Source organism: Rhamphochromis sp. 'chilingali' (genome assembly GCF_963969265.1).
Source record: "Rhamphochromis sp. 'chilingali' genome assembly, chromosome: 7".
Classification (NCBI taxonomy): Eukaryota; Metazoa; Chordata; class Actinopteri; order Cichliformes; family Cichlidae; genus Rhamphochromis; species Rhamphochromis sp. 'chilingali'.
The window spans coordinates 39,850,842-39,869,498 of record NC_137934.1 but is presented as its reverse complement, the minus strand read 5'-3'; the positions used below and the strand labels follow the sequence as shown (position 1 = coordinate 39,869,498).

The 18,657-nt window shown below is 41.5% G+C and overlaps 1 protein-coding gene across 1 annotated transcript; it reads left to right on the top strand.

Moving 5' to 3' along the window:
• The first annotated feature begins 987 nt into the window (after positions 1 to 987).
• LOC308399739 (sorting nexin-4-like) lies at positions 988 to 10,828 on the top strand. Its single transcript, XM_080887172.1, has 14 exons — positions 988 to 1,119; positions 2,027 to 2,151; positions 2,327 to 2,465; positions 3,462 to 3,611; positions 3,710 to 3,757; positions 3,862 to 3,917; positions 4,576 to 4,648; positions 4,993 to 5,054; positions 5,593 to 5,658; positions 5,760 to 5,849; positions 7,855 to 7,954; positions 8,554 to 8,699; positions 8,803 to 8,917; positions 9,005 to 10,828. The coding sequence occupies exons 1-14, from the start codon at positions 1,036 to 1,038 to the stop codon at positions 9,050 to 9,052; spliced, it is 1,302 nt and encodes a 433-aa protein (XP_080743298.1). The 5' UTR covers positions 988 to 1,035; the 3' UTR covers positions 9,053 to 10,828.
• The last annotated feature ends 7,829 nt before the right edge of the window (positions 10,829 to 18,657 follow it).

Genomic DNA, 18,657 nt, shown 5'->3' with positions numbered 1-18,657 from the left:
AATAATTATAATTCAGTTTCATGCACTGCAGACAACCCCAGAGTGATGCATGAATTCATGCAAAATGATAGTATGTTTATTAACACGCAAACAACTAAAGATCTGACAGAAATGTTTTCTTACATGTCAGCTGTTACACATACAGGAAGGAATAGTTTGTAATAAGGCAACTCCCTGGATATCTTGATGCATGCTCAATCATCCAGGTGAATCCAGAAAGGTTGATTCTGTTCATCTGGATGTTTTCAGTGGGAGGAACGTTTGGTCAATCATCCAAGTGTATACTTCAGTCAATGTTTTTCCCACTGAAAACGCTACGTCCAGATGAACAGAATCAACCTTTTGGAACTCCCTGGATAAGTCCAGGAGTCCACCAAGTCTCAGTTCTCAGGACCACGCAGTCTCCACGAATTCTTGTCAGAAGATTTCACCCTTATATTATAAAAATGGAACGTAGAACCTCCACTATTCATTAAATCAAACTTCAGACTCCCAACCAGTTGATTCATTGAGTAATGATTCCACATTTTCCTCAAATTATAGACCCCTTCCCATGTAAATTATTCATTTGTTTCCAGAGTCAGTATTGTATCACAGCTGATTTTCCCTGCTGTGTCAGTAGTTTTGTTAATGTTACTAAACATCCAGGAGGTATCCAGGGCTGTTTACAGGACTTTTGAAATGGAGTGGCATAAAGGGCCCAAGAACACTTTTGCAAAGTGTTAATTTAAGGTTTGGTGGTGATGGTGGGAGGGGTCAGTGGCACCCTAGTTCTCACTCCAGACACACCCCTGCTTCTCCCTGAGCACCACTCATGTAGATGAAAACTAGCTTGTAGCTTGGTGTTTCCTTAAAATCGCGATTCGCTGACTAAACACACATTTCGTATTTCCATCAATATGTGACTGTGTAATCTCAGAAAATACCCGTTTTGCTTGGCACGGCTCTAACGACCACGGGACGGGGGAGTTCGAGGATGAAGGGACGTGTTGCGCATGCGCCGTGATCAACATCAACATCACGGAGAGAAAGGTGATGGCGGATGATGGAAGGGAAGAGTCGCTGGGGACTGACGATGATTCAGACCAAACGGGAGCGGATGGCAGCTTGAACAACACTGTGAGACCGTAGCTTCTCTTTATCCCGGTTGACCTGCTCATTTGTTTCGTTTTTATTTGTCATTGCGCGTTATTCAACGCTACATGGCATTTAGCGTTGACCTAAAGCTCAGGGCAGAGGCTCCTTACATACAGTCTAGCACATGCAGGACCATACACGTCAGCATATCACTGTGCTCAGTAATGTTTTTGCGTTTAACTCATTTTGCGGATATTACCATGTTAATTTGGCTATAAAAGCGGATCGCGTGCGTCATATAAACAGCTGTTAGCGTAGGGAGGAGCATGGAGCTGATGGATGATCGAGCTGCGCATGTTTTAGAGACAGCTGAAGGAAAACACAAGGTTGGAGTTGTGCATGTTCCTGGGATGCAGCGCAGTCAGAGTAGTTGTTCACCCTACGAGTCAACAAACACGAATTACTATGTGAGAGTCACGGAGTCTGTTTAAAACGTTTTTGTCTTTCATTTAAGGAACTTAATGGAATCAATTTGTCTACCTGTGTCAGGGATACACTCCGTCATCCATCCATTTTCTTCATTAATTGTCCAATTCAGGGCTGGAGCATAACCCAGCTGGCATAGGTGGGGTGCACGTCATGCATATTCAGAACATGTGACAATATCTGTGTAAAAAATAAAACTCCAGCTCTCACTTCCTCTTTGCTTTTGGTTCCTGCTCCTACCAACTCTTCGTAATTAAATTTACACCAAAAGATTTTAGTGGTATCAACTCATTCATATTTGTCATTGTAAAGAACATCAAGTGTTGAAGGATAAAACACCATACCCGTCTGAGGCTTTGTTGTTTCGCTGACTAATGTTACCTCAGCTTTTCTCACTGACTTCTGTGTTTCTTGGTTTAAGTGTCAGGGCCAAATCATGTGTTCTTTTGTTGTGTCGACTCAGATGGTGGAAGAGGGCTCGACCCTCATGCGCAGGATGGAGATCTGCGTAGCTGAGGCCGAGAAGAGGAGCGGCAAAAATGCAGTGAGCATGCAGGAGACGTTCACTGTGTACCTGATCGAAACAAGGTGAGCACAGCATGCTGTTAGCCTCTTTGGTATGAAAGGAAGTTCTGTGGGTTAAGCTGTGAGGTTTTCACACTGTATATATTTTATCTGTAATTCCTCTTGTGATGTTGCATGAATTGCATCTATTGGCTCAGCAAAAACAGAACAAAATTCTACTGTGGTCCATTCTTTAAAGGCCAATGGATGCAGTCGCTGAAGGCCATAACCCAGCCCCCGACTGCCTGTGGAGGAGGTACAGTGAGTTTGAACTGCTGCGGAACTACCTGATAGTTACCTATCCGTACATTGTGGTACCTCCTCTGCCTGAGAAGAGGGTGAGTCCAGTGTGACTTTGTTAAGTGTCTTTTAAGAAATATATAATCTAATATGACAACACAAGTGTAAGCACTTCCAGTTAACTCTGGCAATTGAAGGCTTAGTCAATATTGAGCTGAAAATCTTTGTCATTACTCATACAATGCATGACACATGATTAATACCATCATAACACTGACATATAATGATTTGTCATGTATTAATCTTTTTATTGCTGAATTTTAAAATGGGTCAAAATGCAACATTAAGTTGTAGAGTAATTTCTTTGTGAAGGATGTGATGTTTCCTCCAGACCGCCTTGGCCCTGCTCATTAATCACTAATGTCACTAATGACTAGCATCCACTTAATAGCACAACCCACACTCCAAAGCAGATTCCACAGTAGGACAGAAAAGCAAACAGTGACGTGGCATCAAAGAGGATTTTTCTAGCGATAACGTTAGCAGTCAAACAAGCTAAGAGTAGCTAGCTAACTGCTACTGAATTAGCACTAGCTGCATTAGTTAGATGTAGCTAGTGCTAATTTATTTAATGAAGCATGTCTCACCAGAATATTTCATTCTTGCTTGTTAATGTTAACTAATGCTAACGTGCTTGACTTGGATGGAATGGTAAATGCACTGATTCTTATACAGCCATTTTCTACTGTCCCGGAGTACTCAAAGCGCTGTATACAACATGCCACATTCACCCAGTCACACCCATTCTCACAAGCACTGACTCTAAACTGAGTGCGGTTTAACCACATTCACACTCTGATGGATGCATCAGAGAGCAACTTGGTTAGTATCTTGCCCAAGACTGGAGGAGCAGGGATTGAACCACGAACCTTTGGATCAGTAGGGGACCTGCTCTACCGCCTGAGCTACAACTTGAATGGAGTGAGCCTTTAGATAAGGGGGGTTTCTTTATATATGTAAACAGAAGCCTAGTGTCAAAAACAAATGCATGTGTGAATAGGTCGAGTGAAAATGGTTGGTCTTCATGTATACAGGCAGAGTTTGTGTGGCACAAGCTGTCTGCAGACAACATGGACCCTGACTTTGTGGAGCGACGCAGGGTTGGACTCGAGAACTTTCTTCTTCGTGTGGCTTCTCATCCAGTCCTCTGCAATGACAAGATCCTCTGCTACTTCCTCACTGAGGTACATGGTGCGGCATCTGGGCAAATTCAGCTGATCTTTTATAGATGAACTCCTGAAGTGTAACTGTGTGTGTGTGTGTGTGTGTGTGTGTGTGTCAGGAGCATGGCTGGAAAGAAGCGGTGTACGAGACAGGATTTCAGGCAAAGGTACTGGACATTTGCGAGCATCTGTTGCTGAACTCGTACTAACAGTTGTGCAGATATTCTCAGTGTTCAGTAAGTGTAAATATCTCCTGGAACTCCTTTTGCAGGCTGATTCCAGGCTCAGGGCTCTCAGTGCCACCTTCAGAGTGAGAAATCCAGATAAGTAAGTTGCTGTTTTAATAAGAGACTTATTTTCTTTTTGTAAAAACATTTAATTTAAAGCATCAACACAGAAATAAGACAGACTCTGCCACCACTCAGCCAGAAGCCTAAACTAAATGTCCACAGATACGCAAACTAGTGTGTGTCTGTGGGTGTGCACAGACACACACTAGTTTGGACCTTCCTGCATGTTTAAGCCCAGTCTTTGATGATTTCTGAGATATTTTTAAGTAACCAATAAGGGATTTTCACATAAAAAACAATAACATTCATTTTTATGACTAATGCAACGCAAAAATTGTTTCCCATTGCATTGAGCAAAGCACAGTGTCCACTGGCCAGGGAGCGAACGGCAGGGTATGACATACTCTCGCATGAGCAATAGAAATGCAGGATGACAGCAGTGTGCATGTGATGCATGTCAAGACCATGAGCGACTTCAAACCACGACGTAGTGCAGGCCGATCATCAGCTGCAAGATACGTTTTAGGATGTTTGTGCAACCTAGCAGTTCCCACAGTGCACGCCACTTTGTGTGCGGAAGGACCTTTAGGCACTTGGTGGTCATTTGCATCGATGTTGTTCTTCGTAAGGAGCTGATCAAACGAAATAAAAATATGAATCTTGTGTAAATGTGTCTCTCTTCTTTTATCACTCAGATGCTTCATGGAGATGAAGCATTACAGCGATGAGCTGCAGTCTCACACATCTCAGCTGCTCCGAGCACGAGCAGTAAGTCTCACTTTTGCCTGTCTCACACACACACACACACACACACACACACACACACACACACACACACACACACACACACACACACACACACACACACACACACACTGAATCTTTTGCCCCTTGGAAATATCTGAAGCCAGTTCTAAACACAACAGTGACATCTTCATCATCCAGCCTCAGACATGATGAGGTGAACTTGTTTTCAAAGATTTACATTGTGATTACAGCTGCTTAAAAATCAATGAGTCACTTATACTGAACTTCAAAAATAACAGTGAAAGTTCGTCCTTAACCTCAGGAACATTAAGGTTAACAAACATCCTTCTGTGTGTCTCTTGTAGAGGGTTGCTGACCGACTGTACGGTGTTTTTAAAGTTCATGGAAACTATGGACGAGTCTTCAGGTTTGACAAGTTTATTATGCGTCTGCAAGGCTAAGAAAAATGTACTGATCGTTAATTTGTTCAAGTTTCATTGCCTAATTTCTCATTCTCTCAGTTGGTTTTAATACAAATCCTGAGTTTTAGCTTCACAAGCTGCACCATCTGTCCTTATATCCTCAAACTGGAGCCAATTTGGGGTTTTAACTAAACAATCTACTGGCAATGTTTACTTGAGTATATGTAGAACGCATGTTCACATTATGTATGTTTTTGTCTTCTTTGTTCCTGTGTGAAGCCGAGTGGCAGAGGCGTTTTTGGATGATAGCGTGGTTTTGTTGCGCTGTCACACATAGTGTGGGCCGGTTTGCAGTGTAGAGATGAATGGCTCTAACGATGTATCTAGTAACAGAGTAACAGACTCTTCTAACCCTGCTCACGTGCCGTTTTGTGTTAAGTAAAAGGAAAGAAAACGTCATTTTTAAGATGCTGTGTTGTCAGATGTTGCACTGGGTGGCGTACTGTTTATACTTATGTGTGCACATCCATGTCTTCACTGCAGTGAGTGGAGTGCCATTGAAAAAGAGATGGGAGATGGACTGCAAAGTGCGGGTCATCATATGGATGCGTACGTTTCCCTGACATAGATTTACCACATAGTGCTACAGATGTTACCACCAGCTGTGTTTCTGCTGAAGTGAGATCTTGTGTTTTGTCACATGGTTGCAGATATGCTGCTTCAATAGATGACATCCTAGAGGAGGAGGAACACTATGCAGACCAGCTGAAAGAATATCTTTTCTATGCCGAAGCTCTGAGGTAAGACCAAACTGCAACACCGAGCGATTTTCCAGCAGCTGCTCCGTGTTAGCCTGTTTTACCCATTCCAAAGCCAGTTTCAGTATTTGTTAGGAATCATTGTTGGAGTATCCAGTTGTGCACAAGTTGCAATGATTTAGCTGTTGATCTGTAATAAAGTTGAAGAATCTAAGGTGTTCCTTCTTCGTTATTCCGTCTACTTTGTACCAGTACCACAGCTCCACAGCACGATGCTAACACCGCTGCTCTTTACAGCTGCCAGTGTTTTAGGTCTGAAAGCCTCACCTTTGCTCCTCCAAACATCCCTCCTGTCATTGTGGCCAAATAGCTCAGTCTTTGTCTTGTTTAACCAGAGAACATTTCTCCACGAGGCATCTGGCATGTCCACATGGGCAGCGGGACATTTCAGTCAGGTTTGAAGATCTTTGAACTGACAATGTTGGAATAAGCAGTTGTTGAGGAACCTTCCTACTTTCTTAGATTTTTACTCAGTTCCTTGGACTTTAAATGGTAAATGGCCTGTATTTATATAGCGCTTTACTAGTCCCTAAGGACCCCAAAGCGCTTTACACAACCAGTCATCCACCCATTCACACACACAGTCACACACTGGTGATGGCAGCTACTTTCCTATTGTTCTGAAGATCGGTCAATCCAGTGAGTGCTGCCAAAACAATGATATGTTTTATATATATGCTATTCTAACATGTTGATGTGCACGTGTAGAGTTTTAAAATCAGAGTCTTACAGTCTAATAGCCACAGGTTGGAGCTGGGCGATAGAACGATAACGATATGTGTTGCGAAATAACTTTTTCTCGACAGAAAAATTAAACTGTCGCGATAGGCCTCGCTGCTCTTGTCCTCTTAAAAAGAAAAAAGAACAGCCAATCCAAATTAAGTAGCGCAGAGCCGAACCAATCACAGCCGCAGCGTCACGTCAGGTGACTTGTTACGTACAGCACAAGTGCCAAGCCGCACATGTGTATTTGTTTGGGAAGCAGCCAGCCGCCGTGCCGCCCGGGTAACGGAGGAAATGAGTGCGCCGACTAGAAAAATCAACCGAGCGTGACCAAAGGTTACCGAAGAGAAAACAGATGATGGTTCCAATGCCGGAGAGATTGTCGAACGGAAGAGCCAAAGAAGTCCCGTAGTGTGAAGGTATTTCTGCTATTTCAAGTCTGACAAAAACAGAGCAGCTGCACTGTAAATGTGCCGAAAGCAAGTCTGGAAATACAATAAAGCGGTGCAGCTCAGTCTCTGACTGGAAGCGCTGATTCGTCATTCGGCTTTTGTCAGACTAACGTAACTGTTAAAACTGTTTGAAAAGCTCAGCTATACAACAAGGAGAGATCGAGAATTTCCTTTTAGTTCTCAGTTTATTTGATGTTGACAAAAGTTAGTCAGTTTTGTCTGTTCTTCTGTAAAACAAACTAAGATTTATTTTTAGAATTAATATTTTGTTTCTAAGTGGAATTGACAGTTTAGTCTGTTTCGTTTGTTCTATTTTGAAACTTAAACGCTTTAGCGGCTGCCTTTTGTGTAGTTTGCAATATTTGCCTTTATTTATCTGAAAAAGTCTCATGTTCCTTAAGTACATCTACCCTGTTGAACTTATTATGGGAAATAAATATTTAAATCAAAACAAGCTGCTGATTATTTCACATTTTACTTGTGAGCAACGGCACATTTAAATCTTACAAATATAGTTATTTGGCTTATATCGTGATAGATATCGTTATCGCCTGAAATGAAAAAAAACATATATCGCCCAGCTCTACCGCAGGTAAAAAGGCTCTCCTCTGTGGGCCAATGAGCCTTTTACTGCGTAGGCTGTGGTGATGGATTCTCCATGATGCTGAAGAGCATCTCAGAGTCAGATGTAGCATGTGTCACATATGTCTATGTATCTCTCCTCTTTTTCGTTCCTCTACAGTGCCAAAGGCTCCTGTTTGAACATGCAGCATGTAGTTCATGATGCATTCTTGTGTATTTCGCTCTGGCAGGGCAGTGTGCAGGAAACATGAGCTGACCCAGTTTGAGCTGGAGATGGCCTCGCAGGATCTCATCTCGAAGAAGCAGCAGCGTGAAGAGCTGGCTACAGGGGTACACTGCTCATGTTCTACATGTATTCCTTTTCCTTGCCTGTTAACACTTACACACGGCTACATAGGAAACATATATGGAATCCTTCACATTGCAGATGTGTGATTTACCTATCTGTGAATTAAAGGCAGAACAAGATGGTGAGCTTTTGGGACTGTGTTATGTCTTTAACTTTTGGACCAAGCGCAGAGCTTGGAAACTTCAGGTTTATCGCTGAGTTTGTATACCTGGGTAAATCCAAGCAGACCAGTCTGAAGCTGTGGACTCCCAGTAGGTTCCCAGTTTGCTGAACCATAATTTCCCCAGTAGAGGACAGAGCCAAAGCTTTGTCACTGTGCTTTGAGCATCCATCTCTGCTTTTTACACATTCATTCTGATAGAAACTTGTCATTCCAAGTAACTGAACACCCATCAGCTGCAGGATAAGACGTGCTTATAGGAAACTGCATGCCAGAAACCTGATCCATGAAAATACTGACGCTCTTCAGTTGCACTTGAGCAAAGATTAAAATGTTAAAGATTCCGAGTTTGAGGAGGATCTAGTTTTAGGAGACACCTGCAATTTTCAGTGTTGTCCCTTCTCCCCTTCACCTCCTCAGATCGTGCGGACATTCTCCTTCAAAGGCATGACCAACAAGCTTTTTGGACAAGAAGCACCTGAGCAGAGGGAGGCCAGGCTGAAGCTGCTGGAGGATCTGATAGCAGAGGGTGAAGAGACTGTCAAGGAGAAAACGATTGAGCGCGCGTGAGTGTTGAAAGCTGCCTGGTGTGGGAAGGTTTTGGGTAAAAGCAGTTGGAAATGTTTCGAGATCGACGCGGATTTAAAGATGATATATCTTTGACTGCAGAGAGCACGTGGAAAAGGCCTGGGTGGATATCCAGCGCTTCAAGGAGCAGAAAGACAAAGACCTACGGGAAGCTCTCATCAACTACGCTGTCATGCAGATCAGCATGTGCAAGAAGGTACGTCGCACATCAGCTAGCTAAGGTTGAAAGGAAAACTGGCACTCAAGTTTACTGGATGATTTTGTTTCTGCTCCCTAACTGCAGGGAATCCAGGTTTGGAGCAATGCCAAGGAATGTTTCCTCAAGATGTGAGGCTGAGGAAATATCCCGAAGATTTTCTCCCTCTAGGATGATTCTGGGAAAATGACGCCAGGAGGCGGTGGATCATTCAAAGACCTGAACACTGGAGTGTAATATTCCCAGACTTAACTGAGACGTTTTTTCTAACTTTAAACTGGTGCTTTGCTTCTTTCAGTTTTTAAAGCTGGATAACTGCTGATGGGATGGGTGAGTATGCTTTGGGGCAGATAAAGTTTGGCAAAGAAATGTAAGAATACGTGGTGTTTAGATCCACACATAAACCTTGGTGGAATCTCAGGCACCTTTGTTTTATCCACTTTATGAGTTCATAATTCTGCATTGGACCATCCCATAGGTTTGATTTATGTTGAAACCTGTCAACTGAACCAAAGTGCAGTTTGTTTCATTTTTGTGAAAGTAAAGTAGGCATAAACATAGTGAAACGATAAAGTAACTTCACCTGATAACTGATGATTCCAAACCTTCCCCTGGATTTTGTGCCTTTTGAAGCATTTTTAATATTTGTGTGACACAGACTGAGGTTGGATGAGTGAAATACAAGAATATTATTGATGTGCTTTTAATCACTAACGAGCAGCTGTGTCTTTATGTAGCGCTTTTGCAGTTCATGAATGCAGCCTGCTAACTAAGCTTGCTACTCGTAGTTGCAGCATTCCTCGCATTCCAGTCTCTCTTTTTTCTCCGTTTTTCTACATGGAAGCAGAAAAACATCAAAATCAGTTGATTTTATCTACAGTCTTTGGTTACAACATGAATAAATGTTTACAGGGATGTGTATTTTGCCATGTGGAATAATAAAACTACTGCTCACACTGCTAAAGTTGCCTTTCCATCATGGTGTCAGACATTTCTGTCGTATATCTCTCATTATATCTCAGTGGGGACCAGTGCTACCAGGCAACAGTGTGTCATGTTTTTTCTTGGTCTGAACCAACTGAACTACACGTGTGAAGGGAGCTGACTGGTCAGAATATTGAGGTTATATAAAGCACATGTATTGGACTAATGAAGCCAGAGTCCATGTTGTACTGTACAAATACAAAATGTTAATTTTAAAACAACCAAAGTCACATTACGTTTTCTCTTGCTCTGTCTGTAAAAGGAAGAGGCTACAGGATGTTGAAGTAGCGACAACACATACGTGCTTAACAATTTATTAGACCACCACCCAATGTGAGGTGTGTGCCACAGCTAACGGGTAGATTAACGACTAATTACCGAAATCCTTTTTAGATTTCTGCTATGGTTAACGCACACGTATGCACAAGCTCTTTAACTGAAACAATCGTTTTTAATGCTGATGTATCATTTTTGTTTTTTCCATGAATTTTTAAACTAATATTTTTTTTCAAAAAAACAACCAAAAAATGTTAAATACTAAAATTGTCAACAAATTTTTTGACAATGCAAAATTGCAGTTATTCACTTTTGTTCCTTAACAGACAAAAATGTTTTATTGTTTGAATTGATGCTTAATACATTTGTACGTTCCTGCGCTGGCTCAAATTTATGACAGGTCTAATAAATGTGTTGAGCTCTGTATGATATCCCTCTGGGATCAATAAAGTCTCTCTGATTCTGATCTAACGATATCTTTGACTGAAACTCTCTGAAGGTTTTGTCTTCGATATTCGGTGTATAATTTAAACAACATGTGATTTGTTGGAAATGCTTGCCAGCACTAAAAGCTTTGTGAGTGCGATGTTTCCTTTTGAAGCTGAGTGAAGGTGTAGCCCCTGTTTGGTCTGTTTGAATAAAAAGGGTTGACACTGCAAACTGTATCTTTGTTCATTTTGATGGTTTAAATCATTTTTGGTGATGGTGCTGGTGACTGTGAGCAGAACTGTTTTGTCATCGGCATCATATCAAAGCCAATTTACCAGCACAGTTCCACTTCCTGTGAATCCCATTGTACAAATTTCCCAGTTGTACAATTGGCTGCAATGCAAACAGCTAAAACAATAATTTGCCCTTGTATATAGGCTAAGAGTTGACATTTGATATTAGTTTTTCACAAATACACTATCAAAAATACACGAGGACTGAAAACAATACTTTTGTCCTACAATGCCTGTAATGTGTTTTTGTTTGTTTATGTTTTTACAAATAATCATAGAACATAAAACACTAACATTTAGCTAATGCATGCAGACTGTTCAGTTGAGATGCCTTTCACCTGGGCACATAAACCACGTAGAATTGTAAAGGCACAGTTACAGAAACCCACCTCAGAGGGCGGATTAGGCCTCCCAGTTTTCAGGAATGTTATTGGGCTTGCAATGCCAGAACGTGGGTTTTCTGGAATAATGCTTCAGCTGTTCCTGCGGTTCAGAAGGGATGCGGTCCTTCCTGGCCTTTTATAGAGGCGCACAAACCTGAATCCATTTTTAGTACATCGCTTGATGCTATTCTGTTTTCTAAACCTACCGTACCTACCAAACTTCAGAGTAAAGATTTTGTCCTTGGTCACTCAGTCAGGATCTTAAAGCAAGTTAGGGATGCTCTGTGCCTTCCAGACCTATCATTTTTTTTACCCCCGTAACTTAAAACCTTTCTCTTTCACTTGGCTTGATGGACCCCGTGTATAAGCATTGGTCAGATTTAGGTCTTCACACTATTAAGCACGTCTACATCGACAATTGTTTGCTTCATTTGCTCAGCAGCAATCAAATTTATGCTCCCCTCTGCTCATTTATTTCAACACTTACAAATCAGGAACTTATCAGGAATTTTGTTAAACAGTCTTTCTCCCATCTGGATCAGCCCCCTGCTCATAGTGACTTTTATTATCATTATTATTACCTAATCAGCCAGTTTACTACACGTTGTACACTTACAGCACCACAGCAGAGATGCTTGGTTAAGGACATGGAAGCAGAGGTATTGGACGCTTGATGGGCCAATGAAATGCCAGATTACAACTTATATTATATGTTAAATATGTTTAACATATATAACCTGATTTATGGCTTAAGAGTAAAGCCAGATAGTATAATTGCAGTGCTAGGCTGCTCCCTAACCTCATTGGCAGTTCTGCAGCACTATATACATATGAACAGTATTAACAGAGAGAAATTAAATAAAATGTACAAATATACAAACTGGTGTTAAAAAAAAAAGGTAAATATGTAATAAATAGTGTTATGTATATACAGTTGGGTTATTGCACATAGAATATGGTATTGCACAGTGGTGGTTCATAGAGGGAAATGTGTTATCGGTGCATGTGTGAGTTCAGGGTGGTTATAGCCTTTGGGAAGAAACTGTTCTTGCGTCTGTGGGTTTTTGTGCTGATGCACCTGTAGTGCTGTAGAAACTCTTCTGGACTCTGTGGACTCTCTGTTGCCCTGTCTAACGAACACAGAAGATCTTCTTCAGACTCTTGCATTTCTCCTGTACTTTGGACTGACTAAGCTGTGTGGGGTTTGTTTGGTTGTTGTTTTTTTCTTTCCTTTGTCTTGTGTGATTTGATGTAATTTTGAACTTAAGGTCTTATAAATAAACTTAAACATTCACTGTTCAATCCTTTGATATCCATGAATTTGAAACACTTCTTGAGGCTATTACATCAAAGTGTGAATGCTTACACTGGGAACATTAAAGCAAAACTTTTCTGTCTTTTTTAAGGATGTTTCAAAACCAATATTTGCAGAAATAATGCAATTTGTTGTTGTTATTATTATTATTGGAGCTATTACAAATTATTAAACTGCTGCTGAAGCAGTTTTCATTGAATAAAAACTGAGCTGAGAGTGCTCGACCTGTCCACCCGGAGTCTGCTTCTGTCTTGGTGACACAGGTCTGTCAGTTTGGTTTAGGGATTTGATTCTGGCTTTGGGTGAGAGGGGGCCTGCTTTCAAATTCCATAGGAGACCATGTGGTCCTTAGTTAACTCTATGAAAATTTATGCAGTCCTTGTTTAGTTAGCAATTGATCCAGGTCTCATCAGTGTTTTACCTATGTTACCGGCAGCTGCTGTTCACTGATCACCTTATTTAGGGTCAAATGTGAGAAGAAGTTTCCAAAATACAAGAAAAAAATAATTCAAACAAATGAATTCTCAGTTAAAAGCTCTGTTACATCCAGTTTGGTGAGCAATATAGTGTTCTGATTCTTACAGTCCTACCTGAGAAGAAATGACCTGCTCTCATTATACAGAGTGAACAAATAAAAGAAACAATGAGACCTCTCATCCAAGAGGCTTCTTCAGTTCTAAAAGCAAAGGGCTGCTTTTTTAACACTAACAGGAGTTATCCCTTAAAGAAGTCCCATCATTTTTCTGTACAATGACCTGACAACTAAGAACAGACAGACAGCATCTACTATCTTTTAGGAACTACTGGGATTTGAGCCCAGGACCTCCTGCTTACTATATTGCTTTCTAGGCTGGCACTTTAACCAACTTAGCCACAGTGCAACCTAACCTCCCACAAAGATACGTAGCTAATCAACACTGAGAAATCAGGTATGTAAAAGCTCTGCGCTACAACCAGATCATCAGGATAACAGTCTGGTGAGGAGTAGTGGTGGAGACCAGGAGTGCATGCCAAAAGTACCTATGATCTCCAATTCCTAACCTCTTTGAAAAGTTGGTAGGGCATTTGTTAAGGACGTAAGAAAAGGGAAGAGACATTCAGTGAGCTAACTTTAATCTGAGTTTAGTTAATCTAGAGTTTAGCTCCTAAATGAGGTTTTCTGTTGCTCTCCTCGGTGTCGGTTCTCAAGCTTTTTGTGAACCCTTTGGGAAAAAAAACATCTGACTACATCGACTCAAGCTGCTTTAAAGTAATTGACAGAAAGATATCAGCAAAAGCTAATGAAACACAGAGAAGGAAACAATTTTATTATTAGAAGAAAGCTTTTAAATGAGCTAATTGTAGAGTTTCTGTTTTTTTAGTAGTCTGTTACTAAGCGCTAATTAGCAGCTCTGTGTTGCATTCCCCCCTCTGTCCATTCCCCCACAGCTCAGGTGGGGGAATGGACAGATTCCCCCACCTGAGCTGTAGATCTCTGCAGCTCGTCCAGAGTCACCATGGGCCTCTTGGCTGCATTTCTGATCAGCGCTCTCCTTGTTCAGCCTGTGAGTTTAGGTGGACGGCCTTGTCTTGGTAGGTTTACAGTTGTGCCATACTCCTTCCATTTCTGAATGATGGCTTGAACAGTGCTCCGTGGGATGTTCAAGGCTTGGGAAATCTTTTTGTAGCCTAAGCCTGCTTTAAATTTCTCAGTAACTTTATCCCTGACCTGTCTGCTGTGTTCTTTGGACTTCATGGTGTTGTTGCTCCCAATATTCTCTTAGACAACCTCTGAGGCGTCACAGAGCAGCTGTATTTGTACTGACATTAGATCACACACAGGTGCACTCTATTTAGTCATTAGCACTCATCAGGCAACGTCTATGGGCAACTGACTGCACTCAGACCAAAGGGCGCTGAATAATTATGCACACCCCACTTTTCAGTTATTTATTTGTAACAAATGTTTGGAGTCATGTATGATTTTCATTCCACTTCTCACGTGTGCACCACTTTGTGTTGGTCTTTCACGTGGAATTCCAATAAAACTGATTCATGTTTGTGGCTGTAATGTGACAAAATGTGGAAAGTTCAAGGGGGCCAAATACTTTTGCAAGTCTCTGTATTGTGTTGTTGTGGTCTTCATAAATAGTAGTACAGAAAAGCTTCAGCTTACCTGTTGGTTGTCCTTCACCTCTCTGTCGCCCCCTCTTTCAGGTACAGCCTCTACGCTGCTGTATCCATGTTCAAACCTGCCTCACTCCTCACCTCACTGCCATAATAACTGTCATGCTGTATGCCCTGAAGTCCAGTGAAGGCGTCATGGTAGAAATTATTGCTGTAGCGCTTGTGTTTGAAATATTCCCAGTTAAAACGAGTATTTTAATTTCCCACCTCCTATTTTATTGTTTTCAGAAACAGCTTGAGGAGGACAAGACGTTTGTTCTGCTGGACGGTGATGACGATGACGACAACAATGAGGAAAAAAATACAGAGGATTTTTTGGAAGATGACAAAGAGACAGATATCCATGATGTGGCTGGGTAAGGCTCACATACATGCACACACGTAGTTCATCTTCTTCCAAGTACTCACACCAAAACCCAATGTGTGTAATAAACATTAAAAACCCTTTCCTTAAAATAAATGTTTTCCTGCTAGGTGTTGTGCCTGTAGCATTTTATTAATACTTTACTTTTTCAAAGGATATGTTGATAATGCTCTGACAAAAATATCTTAGTTTAACACACTTGTTCTTTTGTGATATGGAAGTGATATGGTGGTTCATTGGTCTTTTCATAACAAGAGGTTTGTGACCTTAACCCCCACTAGAGACCTTTTTTGGTGTTTCCTCTAACCTCAGAATACCTGCTACTGACCAAGGCAATAATGGACAGCAGGAATAGTTTACTATTTGGCCTCGAGGACTGGCATTACAGTGTCCCGTTTTAGGGGTCAAACCTTGTTGGTTCTGCCATAATGTCAGGGTCAGTCGTTGAACCTGTTATGTCTGTATGTCTGGCAGCCCCACCCAGTAAGCTGTAGTTTTGATGCTTTTTTTTGGGGGGGGGGGTATTCTCTCTTTCTTTTCTCCCCAGTTTCCCCATGAGGATGTTTGCAGGGCAGTGTTTGGAGCCATGGGTCAGTTTTGTCAAGCTCAGCACAAAGTGTGCAACGAGAATCCCACCGAGGACAACCACCGGGGTAATACAGGATACCAGCATGCTGAATTAGGCAGTGCATTGTCTGCACTGTATCAAAACTACCCCGGGTCAAAAAAGTTTCTAAACAGAGATAGAAAGTTACATATAGATTTTATGTCCTGGAACATTATACCCACTTTGAACTGAAATATTAGGGTGACCATATTTGACAGTATTTTGTCTCTATCCACCTCCGTCCAATTTCCAATTTACCCATCATTTCTAAGATACTCGAAAAAGTGGTTGCAGCTCAACTTCATGTACACCTGGTTAATAATAACATCTACAAGAGATTTCAATCTGGTTTTCGCTCATGTCACAGTACAGAAACTGCTCTACTTAAAGTCACTAACGATCTTCTAATCGGAGCTGACTCTGGTCTTCTCACCATTCTCGTCCTTTTAGATCTGAGCTCAGCCTTCAACACCATTTCTCACTCTGTCCTTCTAAGCAGACTTTCCTCTCTCGGCATCTCTGACACACCCCTCGCCTGGTTTCAATCATATCTCCTCGACCGTTCCCAGTTTATTCAACTAAGATCATTCCGCTCTCGTCTATTCCCCGTCACCTCTGGTGTACCTCAAGGCTCAGTTTTAGGCCCTCTTCTCTTCATAATATACATCCTCCCTCTAGGTACCATTTTCCGCAAATTTGATCTTCAGTTTCACTGTTTTGCTGATGACACCCAGTTATATCTCTCTTGCAAACCTGATTCCTCCCTCCCACCTTCTTCCCTTACAGAATGTCTATCCGAGTTAAAATCCTGGTTTAGCTCTAATTTTCTAAAGCTCAATGAGGATAAAACTGAGATCCTCCTTATTGGCACCAAATCCAACCTTTTGAAGGCGAACCTTTTCTCACTCACCATCGATAACTCCACAGTTTTCCCTTCTCCTCAGGTTAAGAGCCTTGGTGTCATCCTAGACAGTTCGCTTTCCTATAAATCTCACATCAATAATCTCACCCGTTCTGCCTACTTCCATCTACGTAACATTAACAGATTGCTTCCTTCTCTTTCCACCCAGTCTACGTCCATTCTTGTCCACAGTCTTGTTACCTCCCATATTGACTGCTGCAATTCTCTTCTGCATGGTCTCCCCCAAAAATCCCTCCATAAGCTTCAACTGGTTCAGAACTCTGCTGCTGGCTCCCAGTGAAGTTCCGGATAATATTCAAACTTCTTCTGCTCACCTTCAAGGCCATTCTTAACCTCGCTCCTCTCTACCTTTCTGACCTGTTAACCACCACCTGTTCTGCCCGTTCACTTCGATCTTCTTCTTCTATCCAGCTTGCTGTACCTTCCTTCCACCTCACCACCATGGGAAGCAGAGCTTTCAGCTGCTCTGCTCCCAGGCTGTGGAGCTCTCTGCCCCAAGAAATAAGAAATATTGGTTCTCCCCCAGTTTAAATCCCAACTCAAAACTCATCTGTTCAAATCTGCATACTCACTGTGAATCCACTGTTTGTTAATTTTGTCTTGTGCTTTATTTTATTGTTCTTATTCTGCCATTGTTTTACTAAGTGTTTTATCCTATTGTAAAGTGTCCTTGGGTGACTTGAAAGGCGCTCATAAATAAAATGTATTATTATTATTATTATTAAATTCATCTCATGTAAACAACAATTGGCGCACAGCGTGACGTGAAAAAAGGCACACACCTTTGACGTTGCGTGACGAACTCTGTATTCCTCGTCCAAACGTAAACACAAAAGCTGAGTTTTAAAAAATCTCTATTTTCAGTGATTCGAAACGCTGTTTATGTGTGGACGAAAGGCCTAAACACATAGAAACAGCCTCGTTTTCATAAATACCCGTGTAGGTGGGGACGTAGCGTAAAAGAGTTAGTAGTGTATTTTATTACTACCTGTAATTTATTGCAGTTTACTTTTATTTGTTTAATTGTTTACTAAATGTTTGACTCTGAACCGAAGCCTGAATTTTATTTAAGGTACCAACTATTCAGGCAGTAAACGGCTAATATGAGAACCCAGTGTGTTAAATATCAGTACCAGTGGTATTACAGTTAGCTAACCAAAACTTAACAAACTTCAGCTAGCGTATTTACAGCAGCCGTGTCAAAAAGTTCCCTTGTAGCCGGGCAAAGTAATGCTAACGTTAACTTTAATCATACCTGCTGAATAACTTCAATGTCAGGCTGTGACAGAATCTGTTCCAGCTTTTCTGTCATCTCGACCCCTCAGCTACCACCTTTGAGATGACGGTTTTGTGATGATAACGTTACTGTTAGTTAACGTTGACTCGTACACTAAACGAGTTGCCTCCACTTAGTGTGTCTTCTTCTGAAGTATGCGACAGCTGCCAAATATATCAGCAGATTCTCTCCTGGTAGTTTTGAAAAGATCTGCTCGAGCTTGAGCCCTCAGCACTACCACCTTTCAGATAACCGTTTAACCTATAGTCTGCGACACCTGCCAAATATGTCAACAGAGTCTCGCTGGGTAGTTTATAAAAGTTAGCTACCGAATTTGCCTGAGAGGAAAATCAGTTTTAAATAGTGGGGACCAAAAATAAAGACTAAAAGATTCAAGCATCGAAACTCGGTCCGGTCTGCCAACGCTCCAACTGCCAGCAGATTTCAGGGATTTTTACATCCCCCACTTTGCCATGCCTGATGTGCCACCTCCTTCAGCCACTGAGCAAGTCTTTTCATGATGTTGTGTTGACTGTTTTTCTACAAACAAGTAAAATATAATGCCTGCAAACTGTAGTTGTGTACTGTCTATGGAGAAAAGTGTCAAAAATATGTGGAACCAAAGATCCACACATCCAGATACCACATTGGTCTTTGCTGTTCACTGACAGATGAACTGACTGTGTTCATTTTAAGCAGTTTGATTGGTTAGAAATGTTAGACAC